At 41.5% G+C, this 23,048-nt stretch overlaps 1 protein-coding gene across 3 annotated transcripts in view; it reads right to left on the reverse strand.

The window, feature by feature from the left end:
* BRCC3 (BRCA1/BRCA2-containing complex subunit 3) overlaps positions 1-22,678 on the reverse strand; it is a 52,771-nt gene extending 30,093 nt beyond the window's left edge. For 2 of the 3 annotated variants that reach the window (XM_044235955.1, XM_044235954.1), the window contains exons 1-7: positions 22,509-22,678; positions 21,882-21,898; positions 21,054-21,108; positions 14,985-15,104; positions 11,841-11,928; positions 5,219-5,307; positions 3,435-3,490 (exon numbers count right to left, since the gene is read on the reverse strand). In XM_044235955.1, the coding sequence (XP_044091890.1) occupies positions 3,435-3,490; positions 5,219-5,307; positions 11,841-11,928; positions 14,985-15,104; positions 21,054-21,108; positions 21,882-21,898; positions 22,509-22,631 (548 nt within the window). In that variant the 5' untranslated portion in view covers positions 22,632-22,678. The other variant, XM_044235956.1, reaches the window with a different exon arrangement.
* Positions 22,679-23,048: the final 370 nt, after the last annotated feature.

A 23,048-nucleotide genomic window follows, 5' to 3' on the forward strand; every position in this document is an offset into this window, starting at 1 on the left:
TACATGGTTTCCTTTTAGCTTTTTGAGAATACTGATTATAAGTCCAATGTCTGTGCTTCCTCCAGGCATTTTTTATCAATTCCTTTTTCTTGTTTATGGCCCCAAATTTGTTTCTTTGAATGCCTTTTTTGTTGTTGTTAAAACTGGGTGTTTTAAATATTATAACACAGGAATGGTGGAAACCAGATTCTACCCCACCCTAGGGTTTGTTGTTTTATCTGATTTTTTGTGTTTGTGACTTTCTTGAACTAATTTTTCATAATCTATATTCTTTGTTATATATGGCCACTGAGATTTCGGTCCTGTTAGCTTAGTGGCCCTGTAATGACTCAACAAAGATTTCCTTAAATGTGAGACTGTGGTTTTTTTTTTTTTTGACTAAGCATTTGCCTGGTTGCTATAAAGTTCTGATTAGTTTCTACAGTTCTAAGAAAGTTGATTCTCACAGGTTTTGCCAAATTATTTGTTTGCTGAGACTTTCTATTTAAACATTTGTTACAGAAGTATTTGTGATTTTCAAAAACATTTTTATAATAGTTACTTTAAAGTCTATCAGATCATTCCTACATCATTGTCCCCTCAGTGTTGGCATCTGTTGGTTACTGTTTTCCATGCAAGTTGAGATTTTTGTTGTTTTTCCCATACTAATTCTGAATTATATACTGTGTATTTTGAATATTTTTTATAATCTCCTGGGTCTTGTTTATATTCTACAAGGAATGTTGTTTTTGTTTTAGCAGGCCATCTGCCTAGTTAAGTTCAGGAGCATCATGTCTACAACTTACTCTCAAATTGTGTCTATAGAGAAAATGATAAAGCAAATGTGGCAAAAGGTTAACAATTATTGAATGCGGTTCTTTATGCTGTTTTTGTATTTTTTCTGTAAGTCAGAAATCCTTTCATAATCAAGTTTGATGCTCCAATGTCAGTTCAACTTTCAGATCCTTCCTGCCTGCATGCCACCCAGTGGTTAGTATGGGACTTCTACTGGTGGCCTACTAGTTAATTCAGTTATCATTTATGCTAATTAAGATCAGGTCCATACATTAATGGCTCACGAGTGGGCCCAGAAATTTACAAACAACTTTATGAAGTTGGCATTAACACACTCCTCCCTTCGTGTAATTTCCTGGAGGCTACCCTTTTTTGGTCTTCCTGCCAGAAATTTTGGACTCTAGTTAATCTTTTATGCTCTTCTACAACTGAGCCTTTGGATACACAGAACTAGTAACCAGCCTTCCATCCTTAAGCCAAAATCACCATCATCATCATTAACAACAACAGCAGCAGAGTAAAAGTTCTCCTAAGAGAATAAAGTGTCTGGAATTGTAGCAATTGTTAAGACTGGTGTCCCAGAGCAGGATACCTGAAATCTAGCACTTGGTGATCCAGGAGAAAAGTGGCCGGCTCTCAATGCATTCACCCTAAAATAAAGGCTTCTGTTAACGAGCTAAGGCTACAAATAATGAACTATCGTGTTTTTGTTGGCTTGTTCTTAAAAGAGGATGGAAAAGAAGTGTTTTTAAATGTCATAATATATTATAAATATAACATGAATATAAATATAATAAAAATAAACAGAAAAAAAAATTACCACAGAGGAAACAGGTAACCGAAAAAACAGAAGAAAATTTAACATTTCCTATTTAACTATCATGTCTACAAATCAAGAATAGGATACTGTGAAATAGGAATAACCACTAAACAAGGAAAAATCTCTTACAAATTAAAAATATAAAAAATTGCTAAATGAAAGGGCTGGAAGATAAAATCTAAAATATTCTTGAGAAATCAGAACAACAAAAAACAGAGAGACAGAAAATAGGAGTTAAAGAGTCCTGATTCCCTAAACCAGCTTGAGACCAGGAAGTCTCCCTTCCCTATAGCACAAGTTCATTTGCCAACACTATACCAACACTCCAAATGCCACCTTATTAGAGTCAAAGTGGAGAAAAAGGGAAATAACTCAAAGAATGAGGAATTATTCCCCAAAGACTGAGTTACACTTGAAGAAGCTTTAAATGATGGGACTTGATTGAATTATGAATAAAATCTTTTCTTCCCAGGAATATATGATTGTTTTATCTGAGGATACAAAAGAAAATGATAGCACAGAACTTCCCAGAGTTGCAGGACAAGTGCTGTCTCACTGACAGCATCCAGCAGTTTGAATCATAAAATATCCACACTCTGGTTGTATCATATGAAATTTCACAACATCAAGAATAGAGAAGTTCCCAAAAGCTGTCAGAGGAAAAAAAAAAGTGCCCTATAAAAGAACAAGAGTTAGACAGGTAAAAGACTCAAATGCATACCTTTCTTAGAAAGAGTGAACCAAGAAAGATGACACAAAATCCAGACAGTGGACTGAAATGAAATCCACTGAAATCAGTGAATCTAACCAAGGAGAATAATGAAGGAAAGTTCCAGGATGTCAGTAAAGACCTGACTAAGGTAGGAAGATGGAGGGCTTCAGGGAGTAATCCTAGCAAAAGAAGGGACTCCACAGATTTCTATATTACTCCTAAGAATCGGGAACTCAGGGAGGTGATAAAGGCAGAAAAATAAGGAGAGAAAAGCCATTGAAACACCCCATGGAAAAGCAAAAAGCTATTCAAGAAAGGAAATGGAATCATAATATACTACTTTACAGTGCTTGGTTGTACATGGAATAATGATATTTACATAATCATGATGATAAACACTGTATTTTCTACTCTTAGAGTCAACTAGTAGAAAAGGCACAGAAAATGCAATTATGGTTGCAACACATACCACAGCTGTTTGCAACTGTGAAAATATAAAGGTTTATAGTAAAAAATACAAGTAACAGCAGGGAGCCAAAAGATAATGTCTATTGTCTGTTGTGGACAGAATAAAGGGGCAAACTTGAAGAACAGAAAAGTCATCAACAGAAGAACAAAAGTAGTACTTTTTTGGGGGACATGGAGATGGGGCAGGGCATGTGAGCTAAATCCTCATTGTGAGGGCGAAGTAAAGTATTAAGAATAGATAACATCCAAAATTAGTAAATCAAGAAAGAATATGAAAAGTATATTATTTCGAGATATAAACACAAACATCACTCTGTCTCTACTGAGGTGACTGATGTGTTTCCTTCCACATATTTTGTGTATTTACTAGCAAGTATGCTGGCACGTTGATGTGTACATTTCTCTTCCATATCCTTACCCAAATGGTTGCATGCTATCCATACTATACATACTATTCGCATACCTTGCCTTTTTTATTTAATGATGTTTCTTGCAGATATTTCTGCATTACTACTGAATGTCCTTGTATTTTTAATTGCTGCATATTATTCCATTATTTAGATGTATAATTTATTTAATTGGGTCTGTACAGTCAATTCCCTGGGATGAAAATTAGCCCACCAATACACACGTACATGCATACATCTCTGTCATACTTACTCTGAGCTCTTCTGGGCCTGTATAGATTGAAAGCAAGTGTAGAGTACTCGGCCAGTCTAAAAGAAAAAAAAAAAAAGGAAAAAGAAAGAGAAAGAGAAAGAAAGAAAGACAGAAAGAAAGATCACACAGAGAAGGATTACTTTAGTAGATTCAAACCTTATACTCATATCCTTACATGGGTGGTATCTGAAGACCTTCTAGAAGTGGAAGGTTAAAAGGGATTCCGCTTTCCATAAGGATCATGTACTCAGCTCAGTCAACATGAAATGGCCTTAAATGAAACATCTGTTCATGTGACAGCAGAGAATTTCTTATAAACATGAGGACCAAGAAACCAAGAACCAGAGCATTTGAACAGTTTTGTTGGAAGCTGACAAACTTATCCAAATATTTATAATGACAATAAATAAATTTATAATGACGAAGCCAAAATCACTTCAGATGAAGTATAAACTTCAAGATTACTGTTTCTGGAAAAAAGTGGCTTTATGAACAATATTCATTATTAATATAACTGCTCACCATATAACTAAGATACTAAAGGACAGAGCATACTTGAGATAGTTTTGGCAAAATTCATTCCTACAATGTTAAATGGTAATTTTCTTTTTGTTTGAACTGACACATAGTGAAACCTCTTGACATAAACAAAGAATTCAAACAGAAACACTCTACATAGAAAATTGCTAAGACTAGCCATTGACTGAGCTGTTCAACTTCTCTGAGCTTCTCATCCATCAAATGCAGATGATAATAATCCTCAGGGCGCCTGGGGGGCTCAGTCAGTTAAGCATCCAACTCTTGATTTCAGCTCGGGTCACGATCGCGGGGTGGTAAGATTAAGTCCCACAACAGGCTCTCTGTTCAGCACGGAGTCTGCTTGAGATTCTCTCTCCCTCTCCCTCTGCCCCTCCCATGCATGTTCTCTTTCTCTCTAAAATAAATACATAAATAATCCTCATCCTCATAGACCCATGGTCAGGGTTAGAGCATGCTTATGTCAAACACCATACAACAGATTGATAAATGGCAGCACTTGTGGCCGTTATTATTATAATTATATAATTATCATCACCATCAAAATATATACAGAATCTGGCCCCTTTTCATTAGCTCCACTCCTACCACCATGGTCAAATCTCCACCAATTCTTGCCTAGATTACTCCAGTATCTCCCTAACTGTTTTCACAGATGTCATGGATTCCATACTCCCTCCTTCCCTGTGCACCCACCCCCATCCGCTGTCCAGTTTACTATCAACACAGTAGCCAGAGAGATCCCCTTAAAACGTAAATTCACCCTCCAGTGGCTTCCCAAGTCAGTCAAATCAAAGGCCTCATGAGACCTGGCCCCTGGTTACCTTTCAGACATCATTGTAGAACGACCAAATGAGTTATTGTCCAAACCAGGATACTTTCAAGAAGTAACCCTAACCCCAATCAAAAAATGGGATAAAACTGGGACTGCTAGAGGCAAACTGGGACATATGGTCATGGTCTTCCTCATTCTGCTGTAGCCACACTGACTTCCTTGATGTCCCCTGAACATGCCACACTCACCTTAGGGTCTTTGCACTGGCTATTTCGTCTGCCTGGAACGCTCTTGCCCCAAGAAATCGACAAGACTTGCTCCCTCACTTTCTTCAGGTCCTGACTCAATGACCCTTCTCATTGAAACCTTCCCTGGCCACCCTATTAAAATTGCAAAAAGATTTTTCTCTATTCTGTGTGTGTGTGCTGACACACACACGCACACACACACACACACACACACACACAAATACCTTTGTGTTTTTATCTTCTATGAAACAGGAAAAAATAAGTCCTACAAAGCCTTGATCCATCATCTGGTACATGGCTTGTGTGCGAACATCTGCAAATAAACAAAAATTAAAATCTGCTGTCGATAAACTATATCTCGCAAACACAAAGATTTAAAGATAATAGCAGCATATAGTCCTCCCAGGAGTCAGAATCTACAGGCAGAACAGAGATACATCCTAAGGACAATATAACTTCCAAAGTGTAAACATTTTACTGGGTAAGGGAAGAGTACATTGAGAAGTATGCAATTAAATAAGAAGAGCTAGATTAATAACTCCTCAGCTGGCCCCCCAAAACTTGATAATTCCTTCCATGAGATTCAAAGAGAAACGAAGGCCCTGAAAGTAGACAAACAACTTCCTCAAATAAGCCTTTTGATGGATGTTTTAAGGGAAATGCATACATGACACTTGACAATAAAGAATGGAAATGTAGAAGTATTATGGAGTAAATTCTCATAGAGACTGCAACAAAATTAAAACCAACATTCCAGGGAGCAGAAACAAAATCTCAGTTAAAAGATTACCCCAAACTAAATGGAGGCTAAATTTAAAAATTTGAGGTCTTTAGACCTCATTGTTCATTGTTTATGAAGAACATAAAAGACCAAGTATTACAACAAAATGCTGAAGGGTGTAGACTTATGCCCAGTTACTTTGGCAATATGTTCCTTTTTAAAAAAGATTTTATTTATTCACTTGACAGACAGAGATCACAAGTAGGTAGAGAGGCAGGCAGAGAGAGGGGGGGAATCAGGCCCCCTGCTGAGCAGAGAGCCCGATGCAAGGCTCAATCCCAGGACTCTAAGATCATGACCTGAGCCACCCAGGCGCCCCTGGCAATAAATTCTTAAACACTGGGAGTTCTCCCCCTTGTCTTCCTAAGTGAACTGACTTGTAACTTCTAGAACAGAATGCTTGTTTGGGAAAATGTAATTTGTTACAGTGATTGGTTGGAAGCTTAGACAAAGTGCAACCTGTATCTGTCACGGGAGGTTGATCCAATCCAACGCTGGTGGTCGATTACCTAATACATCACTGTTTGTTGCAGTGCCGATTACCTCAGTCCGGAAGAACTGAGCAGATCTTAAAATGTGGAGTATAGCTACAGGCACATTTCTCCTTTTCATACACACTTACAAGGACAATAAAGTGTCGTGAGATTTATGAAATAACCTACACCATCTAAATCCCTTTCCTTTCTCTTTTGCAAACTATGTATTGATAACATTTTGGTAAGTTAGCAGTGTGGGTATGACATGACTTCAACTACCTTTTCCTCCACCACACCTACACTTCCTCCTCCATTTCCTATGTTCATAAATAGCATTCCTACTAACCCTTATTGATACAAATAGTTCAAATGCTGCTTCCACCCATTACGAGCCGTCTCTGGTTTCAGACAAGGTGTTTCAACTCTCAGTCTCAGCTCAGTTTCTATCCTTAAGGGCCAAGCACTCCTCATTAACTGAGAAGTGTTTGTAAGGAGTAGAATCATTGTAGTATCAAATGCTACAGAAGACAGAGACATAAAAATGTTTACTAGATTTTTCTCTCTGGTTTTTGTTTTTGTTTTTTGGAGGGTGAGCACACTGTGAGTGAGGGAGGGGTAGAGAGAGAGGGAGAGAGATGATCTCAAGCGGACTCCACACGGAGCCTGGAGCATGGAGCTTTCACGGGGCTCGATCCCAGGACCCTGAGATCAAGACCTGAGCCAAAACCAAGAGTCAGATGTTCCACTGACTGAGCCCCCCAGGTGCCCCTAATGTTCACTAGATTTTCAACGGATGTCACTGATTCCTTTCAGTGGACTGGGAGGCAGACTAGAGCAGGGTGAAGAGTGTAAATGAAAAGTGAGAAATGTCTTTGACCTGAAGGAGAATTGGGATTGGCAAGTATTTTTTTGTTGTGTTTTCTTACACATGAACTAAAGCTCCATGAAGGCAGAGGCCTTGTTTTTCTCCTTCACTGCTTTATCCCCAGCACCTGGAGGGCTGGACACACAGAGGCACTCAAATTTATTTCCTGAAGGAACAAATAAATGATAGGGAAAATCCAGTACAATGGAAAGGGATATAGGTGTGGGAGAAAGAAGGTTCATCAAGTCATGGGAAGCCAAGATTAGGAGCCAGAATGGAAGGATGTCTATTAGCTAAGAGGACGGAAAAGGAGATGAGCCCAGTGATAAGCAGGTGAGTAAAGAGAAATGGAGAAAATTCCTTTCTAATGACTCCCATTTCCTTTATTAAAGTAGGCAGCGGGGGCGCCTGATCAGCGGGGAGCTGGCTTCTCCCTCTGCCCACTGCTCCCTTGGCTTGTGCTCTCTCTCTTCTTGTCTGTCAAAGAGATAAGTGAAATCTCTGAAATAAATAAATAAAGTAGGAAGCAGTATTATCTGCTGAATGTGAAAGAAGAAGTGAGTTCAGAGGTTTGGGAATGACAAAAAAGCTAAGCAACTGGTCCATGTCGAAACTAAAAGGACATGCATGATACTAGATGCCATGCATGATCTGAGAACCGGCTCTGGGCTGGAAAGGAAAAACTGCTACAAAGGACAGAATTGGGAGAACCGGCCAAATATGAGTAAGTTCTGTAGATTACATAAAAGGATGCTATCAATGTCAACTTTCCTGATGCTGGTAACTGCACGGTGGTTATGGAAGTAAATATCCTTGTTCTTGAGAAATATACAATTTAGTATTTAGGGATAAAGGAGCATCATGTCTACAACTTACTCTCAAATTGTGTCTATAGAGAAAATGATAAAGCAAATGTGGCAAAAGGTTAACAATTATTGAATGCGGTTCTTTATGCTGTTTTTGTATTTTTTCTGTAAGTCAGAAATCCTTTCATAATCAAGTTCCAAAGCATTAGCAGGTATGTTTGACCCACATCATCCTTGCCTGAGTTCACGTACTTTATATCCCTACTCCTTCACGGCAAAACCCAATCCAAAGCCAAAAGACTCACATTTTACTCTTGAAGGAGTAAGATCCTGGAAGTGGGCTATCAAGTTCTGCTCCAAACTAGTTTCCACTTTCTTTCCTACATATAAAACTTTGTCCTTTGCACATCTTATTGCTATGGGGGGGACATAATTTAACATTGTTGGAGTTTGTGCCTTTCATTACAGAATGTTCTCTCGCCCCTCTGCTAATGATGTAACTGTGACTTTTCTTTTCTCTATAGAGCTAACCTAGCCTGTTACTCTTTTAGGTTTAAAGCTTATCTTTATTTTTTTTTTCTAAATTTAAAGTCTAAAAGTTTAAAGCTGTCCTTAATTTTTTAAAAAAAATTTAAATTCAATTAATTAACACATAATGTGTTATTCGCCTCAGGGGCGCAGGCCTGTGAATCATCAGGCTTACACACTCCACAGCGCTCACATAGTGCGTGCCCTCCCAATGTCCATAAGCCAGCCACCCTGTCCCTCCCCCGCCCCAACCAACCTCAGTTTGTCTCCTGAGATTAAGTTTCTTATGGTTGTCTCCCTCTCTGTAAAGCTTATCTTTAATGACATTTTCTTCTTGTTTCATTTCTTAGTCCTAAGAAATAAAAGTCCTAGCTTTTATTTTACATTTGCTGCTTTAACTTGCCAGTGCAAATGCTCTTTATGTATTCCTTATTGTAGTTACTCTTTATTTCCCCTTTAGTATTTTAACTGTTTTTCCTCCTCATAAAATCCAAAGGTCCAAACCAGCAGAAACTGTGACTACATTGTTGCATCCATTATAAATTTGTTGACTAATCACTTTTCACGCCTTCTCACTTGTCCTTCCTATTAAGCGTAATTCCTGTACACACTTTAAATCCTCACTCGTGTTTTTTCCCAAGACTTGCTAACACGGGGCACCAGCTTGACTCGACTCTTCAACAGCCATTTGGAGATGAGCTACCTATCTCTGTAGCTACTTGTTACCCAATCTAGCCATTGTGAAGAGCAGTTCAGTTGGGAGAGGATTTTTTCTTTAGTTTTATCTACAGTTTGGAGATCTTCCAGTGTTGTCTGCCGTCCAACTTTTTTTTTTAAGATTTTATTTGTCAGAGAGAGAGCGAGCACAAGCAGGCAGAGCAGCAGGCAGAGGCAGAGAGAGAAGCAGGCTCCCTGCCGAGCAAGGAGCCCGATGCGGGGCTCGATCCCAGGACCCTGGGATAATGATCCGAGCCGAGGGCAGTGGCTTAACGCACTGAGCCGCCCTGGCACCCCGTGCCCTGCAACTGTAGACATCCAGTCATGCTCTCTCCACATTGAGCTGTACAGATAAATGCTTTGCTACCGTGCTAATAAGCATGGGACAGAACGTCTTCTACAGGATTTCACATATTCTGATTTTCTGTCAGTGAGGAAAGCGTGGCACAGAGAGTTAAAAGATCTTCTCAACCTGTAAGGGACCTAACCTAACCCTAACCTGTTCCCTGACAGAACGTAAAGCTGCCATTCCCAGCCCCCATGCTGTAAGAACTCTGAGCTTTCCATTTTGTTCTTTATTCCCTTTCCTTACCCAGTTAGGTTAGCTGAAGAAAACATCCAGAGACTGATAAAGCTTTTTTTCCCCAAGTTCTTACGAGTTTCTTTTTTTGCCAGAAAATTCTCCATTGTACTCATTACCATAGCGACGATATCGTTCAGGAATAAATACTCCAACCTTCCTTTCATTGGTGCTTGGTACTTACTTCTCTCTGGCTATGCTACTACCGTGGGAGAAATTTGAGGCAAATCTGATTTTAGTGTTAATGGTGGCAGGAAAAAAATTGTTATTATTTTTTAGTATAAGTTAGATAAAACCAAACACTGAATTTATTCAGTGATATTAAGATTTTACAGGAATATATTCACAGCTATAAAAACAGCACTTATTAGGACATTAGTGAGCTGAAGAATTTAAATAAGGTCAGTAACTTAAATCATAATATTTTAATATTAATTTCTCAATTATCATAAATATACTGTAATCATGTAAGAGAATATCCTTGCATTTAGGAAATTCATACCAAACATTATTCAGGAGTTAAGGTGAATACTGGCTGTGACTTATTTTCAAATACTTCAGATAAAACATACTCACACACACAAACATAGAACAGAAGAAAATGTGGTGAATCTGGGGCAAGAGATTCAGGAATTCTGTGCATTATTTTAACCACTTTAAGCTTGAAACATAGTTTAAGAACACCTCTATTGTTACTGCAAGCTCCACTTTAATCTTTTTTGTTTTCCAATTGAAAAAACTCTCTTGGTGATATACTTTTTGTTGACACAAGATATCCTAGGCATGTCACTACGTTAGCCACAGGTCAGGTAAATTTCTGTCAGCAAGAAATAGAGCAAGTCTGTTGGCTCCCTTACTCTGTACCGGTATTTAACTGGGACTACTCACCGGAATTCTTCGAGGAGTATATCATGAAAAGCACATACCCGCCTAGGACCTACCCCAGAGACCGCCACGGCAGGCGCAGGTGCGAACGACGCGTTCAAGGCCGGCGCATCCCGCAGCGGCTGGGCCACGTGCCTCGGGAGGCCTCCCGCCCCACCCCCCGCGCAGATGAGACCCTTCGAGTCCCACGCTGCGCTGCTACTGCCCTTCGGGCACTGGCGCCGTGGTGCAGCTGAATGCGCAAGGTGCAATTATCTCAAGCCCCTAGACTGGCAAAAGAGCCGCTCAGTGAAAAGTGAACTTGAGCCATGTAAGCCTCAGGCTGCCCATCCGTGCGCTAAGTCGCGGCTGCTCTGAGGACTGGAGGAGAAACCCTGCACGAACCATTAGCAAACGGTTATGTGCGAACAATGTCAGCTCACTCTCCCTAAGCGAAGTTCCTCTACTTCTCTCACGAAGTCAGGCAGAAACAACAAAATGACCAGCACTCCGAAAAGCGGTAAAGATAAGAAGAGAGAAAGCCATTTTGTTACGCTGTACGGACTAGTGGGGTGAGGAGGTTAGGTTAGTGGGTTAGTTAGGCTACTTAGGTTACAGCCTCAACAGCTCGGAAGGAATATGTGTGAAACCTCAGTTTTGTAAATCTCACCCCTCACCCCTTCGAGTCTTCCGAGTGGCAGTGTACTAGATGGTGGTGTTCAGCGGTCACCAAGGTTCAGTGACAATTTAATGTTTGTTTATGTCAGCCAACTGTCAGGCTCTAGTTAGTAATGGTGTCTGGAAGACACTGAAAACGGGGTGCAGAAATTATACCTCTATTAAAAATAGTATGACATAAATCATTACTTTTAAAACATAGCAAAATAAAAACAGGGGCACCTGTTTAAGGATAGTTAAAGTAAGATTTAAAATAACCATCATTCATGTAACAGAGAAAGACGATACTGATTTCTAAGAACAACAAACATGGGGCGCCTGGGTGGCTCAGTTGGTTGAGTGTTTGTCTTCAGCTCAGGTCATGATCTCAGAGGCCTGGGATCGAGCCCCCCAGGAGCCTCCCCGCTCAGCCGGGAGTCTGCTTCCTCCTCTCGCTGCTTCTCCCTCTCCCTTGGCCCCTCCCCACCGCTTGTTCTTTCTCAAATAAAATAAGGAAATCTTTAAAAATAAATAAATAAAAATAACAAACAATACAAGGCTATAATACTTACCAACATGTGAAGGCCAAACAGTTATATGAGGATGGGAATGATACCAGCCCACAACTCTCATGGGACGACCCGTTAGTTCGGCCAACCTGTGTGTCTGTCAAGGGATTTTCAACTTGTGGGGAAAAAAAATCTGTGATGCTAATGAGGGCTCAGAAAGCATCCTGAGGTTTTAAATAAACCTATTACAACTTAATGTCAACAAAAAATGAAATAAGGTCAATACCCAGACTTTCCCAGACCTCCCATTTAAAGCCAACGCTATTTCTTTTTATAACCAGGATCAACTTAGAGCACCTGGCCGCCTCAGTTGGTAGAGCATGCAACTTTTTTTTTTTTTTAGATTTTATTTATTGGACAGAGAGACAGAGATCACAAGTAGACAGAGGGACAGGCAAAGGGACAGGGAGAAGCAGGCTCTCTGCTGAGCAGGGAGCCTGATGCGGGGCTCCATCCCAGGACCGTGGGATCATGACCTGAGCCGAAGGCAGCCACTTCACTGAGCCCCGCAGGCGCCCCAGCTTGCAACTCTTAATCTCAGGGTTGTGAGCTTGAGCCTCAGGTTGAGTGTAGAGATGACTTTAAAACTTAATTAATCAGTTAAAATAAAAAAAATAGAATCCATCTGGCTTCCGTTAAGGTATATAGTTATATCCTCTTAATCCAATTAGCCAACCTTCCATCAGGTAAATGCTCATCACTGCGCTATCGGAAAAGAAGCTTATCTAAATCTTTGGAACTCACTTACATTGTTAACTTGAGTTAATATCTTCTATCCTCTGTCTAGCTCCATCCTAGTCACAGTTTTGAAAAAGAAATACAAGATTTAAAAAATCCATTTGCTTTCTCTCTGGCAGCCCGCCAGTGTCAACGATGGCAACTGGGATGGTTTCAGACACCAAATGACCAGGGACCCACCTTGGTCTCCCCATGTGTCTAGAAGTACACCACCAAAGAATACTTTCTTCTTTTGATCCGGACACAAGTTCCCATAACTCCACCTGAAGCTCTGAGTTGAGATAAGAAGCTGCCCCTTCTGCTGCTCTTGTGAGACGCTGGTTTGTTTCCCTGCAAATTACTTACATTAAAACACAATGATTGATTGAAAAAAAACCTGCAATAATCCTTTCTATACAGCAAATCCTGAGAAAGAATACTTTTTAAATAACTTTTTTTTTCAAAGATTCCATTCATTTATTTGACAGACAGAGATCACAAGCAGGCAGAGAGGCTGGCAGAGAGAGAGGGGAAGGCAGGCTCCCCGCTGAGCAGAGAGCCCGATGCGGGGCTCGATCCCAGGACCCTGAGGTCATGACCTGAGCCGAAGGCAGAGGCTTCAACCCACTGAGCCACCCAGGCGCCCCTAAATAACTTTTTTGAATGCCAAAAGAGGTTACTTAACCTCTCTAAACCCATTCCTTCAGCTTGCAGACTGGGGAAATTCCACTTCGAACAGCAGTAAAGAGTAAATGAGGTAACCCGCACAAGCCCTTTCTGAAACGCTTAAGAAATAATCATTGTAACTTCCACGTGCAGTAACACGCAACGGTGTTTCCAGCCATCCCCCATCATAGGACTGGACTAGTTTCATTTTGAAGTTGTAATATGTAATCACAATAATAACAGTAATACAATTATTTTCTGGGAGATGGAGAACAGATTAGAGGCTGCCAGGGGCTGGAGCAGGGGTTGAGGGAGTGGGTGTGATTTCTACAGGGGCATCTTCGTAGATCTACACAGATCTACATAGATCTTCATGGTGATGGAACAATTCTGCAATCCTGACTACTGTGTTGGTTACATATATTAACACATGTGACAAAATGGCAATGGAATGACACACATTGTATCAATGTCAGTTTTCTGGTTTCCATATTGTACCGTCAATTATTTACGATGTAGCAATTGGGAGAAACTGGGTCAAGGGTACAAGAACCCTGCTAAACTATTTTTGTAACTTCCCAGGAATCTATAATTCTGTCAAAATAGAGTTTGAGTAGAAGATGCAAAAGGTACACGCTGTAAGACACTGATACATGTGATTATATAAAAAATGTGAAACTAATTTGATTGGAGAAATACATACACGCCATGAATAAGCTGAGTAGAATCATTATCCTTATCACAAAGGGCTAATTTCCTTAACACTTAACACAGAGTGCCTACAAATTACTAAGGAAAAGATTTCCAAAGCAACAGAAAGATGGGCAAAGAAATGATAATTCTGAAAAAAACAAATGATTCTTAAAAATTCTGAAAAAAATAAATGATTCTTAAAAATTAAAAGCTGACCGCATTTAGTCATAATCAGAAAAATACTAACTAAAATGACAAGAAATAAGATACAGTTTTTTATCAATCAGATTGGCAAAAATCGATAGCTTTGACATACGCCGGCCTGGGAACCCACAGTGTTTACGAAGGCGCAGGGCACCAGGCACCCCTGAATACCGCCAGAGAAAAAGCTGGCTAAGCAGCTACAAAAAAGCTACAAAACACACAACCTTTGCTCCAGCAGCTCCAGCTCTCGGACCAGACCGTACAGATCCAAGTGCGCATTTGTGAACTGCGGGTAAGGTGTAAGGTTACACGGCAGCACAGGAAAGGACTCCTGCCAACCTAAACACCTGCACAAGGACAAAGCAGTCGTCCAGGGTTATATTCTGCACCTCCAAGTACAATGTGAACAACTGTCTGGATACACGCTGTTAAGCAAAGTCATGAGCTGTTATATATTAGTGTTTTTTTTAATGGAAAATATTCGTGTACATTTCCATATGCTCAGAATTCAACTTGGGAGGGGGACGGAGGGAACTAGAGAGGGGCAGTGGGGGAATGAAAGGAAGGAGGAGGGAACTCCCCCATAAAGTTCATTGCCACAGGTTTGACCTTGGGATCTTCCCACATTTAAGAGCAGGAACGTTAGAAATTTCTAATTTTTCTAATAAAAGCCACTCAAAAGGAAAAATGGGAAGAAAATCTGATTAATCAAACAACTGGACCTGACGGGTCAATATGAAAACTGGGAAAGAGTCACCAGGAAGAAAACCTGCGAAATTTCTACAAGCAGGCTAAGGCGGCAAACAGAGGAGCCTGGCCCAGAAGTTCCAGAGCACGTCCAAACTTCTTATTGACTAGTAAGGATATCTCTGCCTCTGTGGAGGCTGCAGACAGCTGCTCTGGAGAAATTTCCACTCGGTCCTTCCTCTTGTCCGAACGTCGCAAGATGATGACAGAGTGAATGTGGACAATTCTGACGGTGTCAACCTAGAAGGAAAGCCACAGAAATGTTTAATTCTGTCTTTCTCCAATAACACGTGTATTGTATTATATTATCAGGTTAAAAACTGCATTTAGAAAATGGATGATTTTCTCATGAATAATAGAATATGTCAAATAGAAGACATCCAACCTCAATATATGCATTTCAAAATAAAAACATAAAGGCTAACATTTGGATGAAGGAACAGTGCTCTGAATGATAACTAATAACCATTTGATTTACAACTACGTGCAGGATACTCTCACAGAAAAGAACAAGAGTCAGAGTCTGACAATCCACGGCTGACAATCAGAGGCTGACGTCCAAGTATTCAAAATGCTATCAGTCTGCTTAAGCAGCAAGTATCATACATGAAATGATAATGAAATCATGCAGTAAATCAATGCTACAAGAGCTTAGAGGAGAGGAGTCACTTTGATTAGAAAAAACTCGTCACGGGCCAACAAGTGTACTATTTCCTGACTGTTCTGAGTGTGTGTGTGTGTGTGTGTGTACAAACACAAAGAATTTCTGTAGGTGCCAAACTGATATAAGTAAGATGTCTGGGAGACATGTTGGCCAACTGCTTTAAGTACAGAACTTGAGATGGAATGGCAGACAGTAAGACCAAGAAAGATCAGGACAAAAATGTATGGGGCCTCGACACCATGATTGGCAGGATGCACAGGAAGGAAGGGTACTGTTTCAGAAAGCCTGGATGTGAAGATTTGAGATTTGGATGGAAGAGACAGAAGAAACAGATTTGAGATTCACTACAAAGGAAGAATCCACAAGATTTGGTAACTAATGGCCCATGGGTGATAGAGGACAGGAAGTTGATAAGGATAACCTCTAAAATTTCAAGGTTGAATCTCAGTGGAACACAGGAGGCAGATCTAAGTTTGAAAAGGATCAGGAGCGAAGGAAATGAGCTGATCTAGGATAAGAAGATGTAAATAAGAGTCAAGGAATAGAGCAGGGAGAGGGAGCAGGGGTCCAGGCCCAAATTAACGGGGGTTCCCATGTTTCGGATGAGGCAGACCAAGAAGAGCCAAAATGGAAGACAGAGGAGTGAAAATCAGAAGTATGAGAGGGTTTACAAGTTTCATGGGGAAACACAGGTGTGGCATTGGCAGATGTGAAATCACAGAGGAGACTCATGAAGGCACCATTAGGCAGCCATTAGGCACAGCTTTTTGCCTTTTTCCACCAAGTGAATTCTTTCACAGCTTCAAATTCCCTACTCACTCTCCCCTCCCGTACAACTGTTTTTATAATACACACGTCTCACCATAGTTTATCGCAGGTAGACATGATTTTCTCCTCTACAGAACATAAGCTTTGGAAGGGCAGGCAAGGATCATGTTTTAGTTATATTTTTATCCCCATCAACGGTACAGTGTCTGGCAGGCACAGAGTACACAATAAAGAAAATCAAAAGCAGAGACAGAAAGACCCTTGACCTCCCAAGGAACAACAGGACAAAAAGCTGAGTTTTCAACAGAAACTATGAAAGCCTAGAGAGGATATAGTGACATATTAAGTGCATGAAGACAAGATCCACCAACCAAGAATTCTATATTCAAAGAATGAAGGCAAAATAAAGACATTTTCAGAAGCAAAAACTGAGAGATTTCATTATTGGCACAGAAGTACTAAAGAGACCTCTTCAGGCAGAAGGAAAACGCCAGATACAGAGGAAGAAATGAAAAACACTATAAAAGGTAAAATATGTGAGTAAATATAAATGAATACTAAACACACAAAACAGTAGTAACAATGCCACAGGGGGCTTAACATATCTATAGAATTAAAGTATGTGACAACTAATCTAAAGGATGAAATTAAAGTGTTCTAAGGTTCTAGCATTATCAGGGAAATGTTATCAGGAAATAGTTATCAGGAAAATGAACAAATCAGGAATGCATATTGAAGGAAAGTGAAAAAAAATGTTGCAACTGGGAGGCTCACAGTGAGATAATAAAGCATATCTGACTGACTCAAAAGCCAAGAAAAAGAGAAAAAGCAAATAAGCGGGTCTAATACAAAGCAAAAAGATAAAGCCATAATCCACATATATCAACAATTACATTAAATATAATTGGAGTGTGATCAGACTAGATTTTTTAAAAACTAAATGCTGCTAATAAGAAACACACACTTTAAATATCAGTATACAAAAAGACCAAAAATAAAAGGATGGCAAAGATAAGCCATGATAACATCTACTAAAAAGATAAGATCACTGAATTCATGAAGTTTAGTATCTATTTGACCAGTACAAATCAATACAGAATTCCAGATGAGGGCGTGGACTCCTGAAAAATAAAATCACATCATTAAGACTGGCAATGTATTTTAGTAGGAGTTGATGCCCAGGGTGACTTTTTTCTCTCTCTGTTGTAAGATAAGATTTCAGTGCCTAGAGGAAGGAGGAAAAGAAGTTCAGGATAGGATGGCAAGACCAGCCCAGACACAGATAAAAAACAAAATAAGACAAGTATAAATAAAGGCCACAAAGGACTCACAGATGTCCCTGAAAGCCACAGGTAGTTGACGGGCTTGAGGCTTAGGGTTAGGGTTAGGAATGACCCTAACCCTAACTCTGTTACAGTCCTAGTCACATAAAATATTCCAGTTTAGCTAGACTGGCCCCACGCCTTTTCACTCTTGGAACTCAAGTACTAAAACCCAGTTGCTTTTGCTCCTCTGTCTTGGTACAGAACAAGGGCTAGCAAAGTCTGGCCTGCCCAGCCTCCCTTGGGCAAAATCTGGCCACGTTGGTTCATTTATGTATTGTAGCTAAGTAACTGCAACAAAGTATGTATTTACCATCACGCCCTTTATAGGAACTTGAGGCCCCTGGCATGCCTCTCCATGGCTCACGGGCAGGTAAACACTAATTTCCTATTTCGGGGAATGTACGTTCATTCGTACAACATATGTTTATTGACTATATACTTGTACGTAAGGCACTGCATGAAGGCCTAAGTACAGAAAGATGAACAGGATACAGCAGTCACGTCCAGGTAGAGAGACAGGTGAACAGCTCGAGGACAGCACACACGCACTTAAGGAGCAGTCGGAGCACAGAGGACCCTTTCTAACCTAGCCTACGGGTCAGGGCAGATTCCTTAAAGGAGACAGGTGGCAGCTGCAAGGGATAAGGAGGAAACCAAGCAGAGGAGAGGGAAGCAGTCCAAGCATAAAACCCAGCAGACACAACGAATGGAACAGTACAACATAACCTGGAAAATGCCGTAATTTACCATGGTTAGAAGTTGGAGATAAACAGAAATGATATCAAGAAGGCCCTGAATGCTTAACTAATGGAGCTTCATCCTAAAGGTAATGGGAAATGCACCGATTTTAAGCACACTCATGTCACACTTATGTTCTCAAAAGATTATACCCTAAGCAACCAGAAGAGAGGACTAGAGGCAAGAGACTGGAGGCAAGAAGACCGGGGAGAGGCTAGCAAGTGTTCAAGAACAGAAGTGACAAGGACCTCCAATAAGGTGGCCGCAGTCGGGATGAGGTGCTGGAAAGAAAACGGAAGCAATCTACAGCTGTGAATGGCTTTGAGCGGTGCCCAAACACGGCTGCATGTTAGAATCGCCTGGGGAAGCTTTCAAACTCCTGCCGCCGAGGTCTCACTCCAGACCAACGGAGTTGACATCAGGATTTCGTAAGCTTACTGGGTAATTCCAAGGCACCCCCAGACTTGGGAATGTTGGAGTGGGTTCGAGGAAGAGGGAAGGTTCGGTTTTGAACATGTTAGTTTAAGATGCCTCTGTCTAGCTAACCTTGAAAGAGGCAGTAGAGTATGAAGTTCTAGAGCTTGGGATAATTGATATTACTATTATCTACTGGATATTAACAAAATACTTATTGGCTACCTGCCATGTGTCAGGTACCTGGAAAAGTGCTTTCCATTTATTAACTTGGTAAATATTTACAACAACGGCCAAATTATGGAAAGAGCCCACATGTTCATAGACTAATGAATAGCTAAGGAAAAGGAGGTATATGGTGTGTGTGGGGTGTGTGTGGGGTGTGTGTGTGTGTGTGTGTGTGTGTGTGTAGGAATATTAGTCAGCCATAAAAAGGATGAAATCTTGCCATCTGCAACTGTGCGGACAGAGCTAGAGTGGATTGTGCTAAGTGAAATAAGTCTATCAGAGAAAGACAAATACCATACGATTCCATTCATATGTGGAATTTAAGAAACAAAACACGAACATAGGGGAAAAAACAAAGAGGGGCAAACCATAAAACAGACTCTTAACTATAGCGAACAAACTAGGGGTTGATAGAGGGAGGTGGGCCGGGCAATAAGGGTACTGGGCATTAAGGAGGGCACTTGTGATAAGCACTGGGTGTTGTATGTAAGTGATGAATCACTAAATTTGACTCCTAAAACCAATACTACACTACATGTTAACTGGAATTTCAATTAAAACTTGAAATTAAAAATAACTATCTAAATAAAAATAACTCCCCAGTGGACAGGTTGGTTCTATTACCGTGTCTAGTTCACAAATGAGTGTTTTCATATATTACCCAAATTCAACTCTCCCAACAATTCTATGAGGTTAGTTACTGTCATTATCCCTGTTTTACAAACAAAGAAATCAAAGCTCACAGATGTTAAGTAACATGCCCAAAGTCTCACAGTGAGTATCAGAGGAAAGATTTAAAGCGAGATTGAACTTCAATGTTGTAGCTAAAGCCATAGGGAAGGTAATGTTCCCCAGAAGATATTCTGGGAAGGGAAGGAGGCCAAGCCAAAAACTTGGAGAATACCAATATTTAATGCGGAGGATGAAGAGACCATAATGGACGGGAGGGAGAGAAGAGGAATAGGGAGATACAACAAAACAAACAGAAAACCCCCAACAGTTCAGCGTTCCAAGGAGAAAGATTTAAGATTAGCACCAAGAAATATTCCACTGATACAGCTATGGGGAGGTGGCTGGAGAGATGGAACTGGAAACCAGAACTTGGTATGCGTGACTACTGAAGGTAAAGAAATTATAATGATTGTAGCCTATTCTTTTAAGAGGTCTGACTATTCAAAGGATTCTAGTAACTACAGGGATTGAAAAGTTATTTTTCTCTCCTTTGTAAAATGAGAGTAATTTAAGCACATCTGTATCCTAAGGGGGGAAAAATGTCAAAAGGTTGAAGACTCAGAAGAGAGGATATTTGATGAACAAGTTTTTTGAAGAGCCTGTAGCTCTGGATAGGAAGTAAACTTCTTTCCTTGATACGGGAAGAAAGGAGGCAAAGTGGTTAACATGGAGAAGTTTGGATATAGGGGTAAAAACTAGATGGGAGCTGTTTTGCCTGATAGTTTTTATCACGCCCATCATCTGCCTAGCAGAGAAGAGGCCATAATTTATTTTTACTGTATTTTACAAAAGCAGTGGCCTGCAACACATTGGAAACACAACGAACCAAAAAGTGTAGGTTGAAAAGCATTCTACTAGAACATGAAGGCTAGAGCATGCCAGAAAAGGCGAGGCAGGATTGTAGAAAGGAAAAAAGTCAAGATAAACTAAGAAGTATGAGTTATGCATAGTTTGTTCACAGCAAAAGGTTGCCAAAATAGGAATTGGGACTTGAGATAAGGAGGTAACAGTGATGTGAAGGAATTCACAGATCTCAAGGAAGCAAAACCAGCAAAAGTTCAAGGAAGCAGGGAGAAGGGCCAGAGATCAGGCAGAGAACGGCAAGGAGAGCTCTCATCTGAATTTGCTGCAAACAGAAAAATTAGGTTCCAGTCCCAGTGAGTACACTCTTCATCTGGTTTTACTGGAGAGAACATCCTACCCGACCATAAGTGCAGGCCTGCACAGATCGGATTAATCCTGGGCTGAGATCATCAGATTCAGGAAAGAAATCCCTCCCCAACTGCAAGTTTCTATCATCCAAAATTCTAGCATACATACCTTTTCAGCAACTGTGCGTATTTCAGTTCCAGTATACGCAAATTTGGAGTCACTCCTTTTGGGGATAAATTAGGGGGAAAAAAGGCAAATGAATTTTGGAATATAAAAAGATATTAAAGCAAAGTAACAAGATTTGCAGTGAAACCTTAGCAGAAACAAAGGAAGAGTGGCTAAGTACATAATCTGTTCAGTGGCAAAGCGAAATTCCTAGAATACCCGGTATTAAGGAGGTGGGCTTGTGAAATATACACTCTGCTATGCTTTGAAATTTAAATAAACATCACCCAAAGCTTTTGCCTCCTGAAGCACTCAAGTTTCTGGCCATCTGAGGTCATTATAGAGTCCACCAGAGGGAAGGAGAAAGCCACTGACAGTTTAGATGAAGCAAGGAAGTCAATAGGGGGAAATGTCTATTAATATGCTTATTATCTGCTGCAAAGAAAATTACCTGTATTTCGTTGTCATTTCAGGGGACACAGAACATAAAACATATCAAGCCACAAAATGGAATGTAAAAGCAGTATACGAGTCATACAGAAGTCTATGTGTAAGAGGTTTCATAGGTTCAGTCATGATCTTGGTATCACTACCCATATTTTTTCCAGAAGATCATACATATATCAAACTGAAAATTCTCCAAGTAGGAAGTAAGGTGGAAACCAACCTTCAGAGTTGGGGTGGAATTCAAAGTGTGTCACTGAGGGAGCTCCGGACTCATAATGGTAAGTTAAAATAGAAGTTGTACACAATACTGCCAAACTTGTCATCATTTTGAGTTAACAGTTAAGATATAGATCCAAAGATATGAGTAAAGAAATATATTCTTACCTTGTGTCATCAGTCAACTAGAGTGGGAAAAAGCAGAAAACATTATTGATCACATTACGCCAGTCTGATGTACACGGATGGAGATTATACGAAACGTGGGTCATGTGTTCCTATACACCAGCACGAAAGGCTGGAGAATTCTTACTTCGGATTATAAACTCCTCGTCGTCTTTCGCCTTTCTGCAACACTTAACCCCGTGGAAACCTTTGCGTCTTTGGAACCCTCGTCCCTGTCTGGTTTTCTGATACCCTTAGAAGGCGTCCCAGAGAGAAGACTGGAGTCGAGGCCTGGGACGCTAACCGTGGTTGGCTGATTCCTGATTCAGTCCAGTCCTCATTCTACTACAGTGTCTTTGCGGCCTGACTCGCGGTAATCACTCGGTCTAGAGAAAGTGCAAGGCCCACCCAGAGGATTATGCAGATCGCTGTGGCGTTGCGGGAGGCTCAACGCGAGTTCAGCGACCGAAGGCACGGGGCCTGCACTACCTGATCATCCCAAGTCTCGGTCCAAGGGTGTCGTTCAGAGGTTCCCGTAGCCTCCGCAGCCCTGGGTGCTGCCAACACCCAACCCGGGGACACGCTGCGTCTGCTCAGCAGGGTTCCGGTCAGGCTAAGTGACCTACTCACCTCCCCTATACACAGCCCCATCACCTCCTCCTTCTCGGTGCTCAGAGCGTGGTTGAGGCAAACTAGGAAAGCATCCGACTCGAGATGAACCGCTTGCACCGCCTGTACCACCTGCACCGCCATCTTGGTCCGACCCTGCTCACGTCCGCCTCGGGCCCAATCCGGGCCTGGCCAACCGGGTGCTCCGGAGCGCGGGTTCCGCGGGGGCGGGGCTTGGGCAGCGCGGGCGGGGCGGGGCGGGGCGGGGCGGGGCGGGGCTCGAGGCGGGGCTCGAGGCGGGCGCGCGGGGGCGGGGCGGGGCCGGCCCGGCGGCACCTGGGAGACGCCCGCGCCGGTTGGGGCAGGCGTGGCCGTGGGGCGCAGGGCGGTAACCGGCCGCGGTCGGGGCGTCAGGTCCGGTGGCGGGGAGGGCAGGGAGGCGGCGCTCGCGGTTCGCGGGCCGTCGTGCTGTGTGAGCGGCGCCCGAGCGGCGGGGCCGGCGCCTCGGGAGCGCCCGCGCCCATTTTGCCCGCCCGCTGAGGAGAGCCGTACGCGGCCTAC

The sequence above is a fragment of the Neovison vison genome, chromosome X, assembly GCF_020171115.1.
Source record: "Neovison vison isolate M4711 chromosome X, ASM_NN_V1, whole genome shotgun sequence".
NCBI classification, from domain to species: Eukaryota; Metazoa; Chordata; class Mammalia; order Carnivora; family Mustelidae; genus Neogale; species Neogale vison.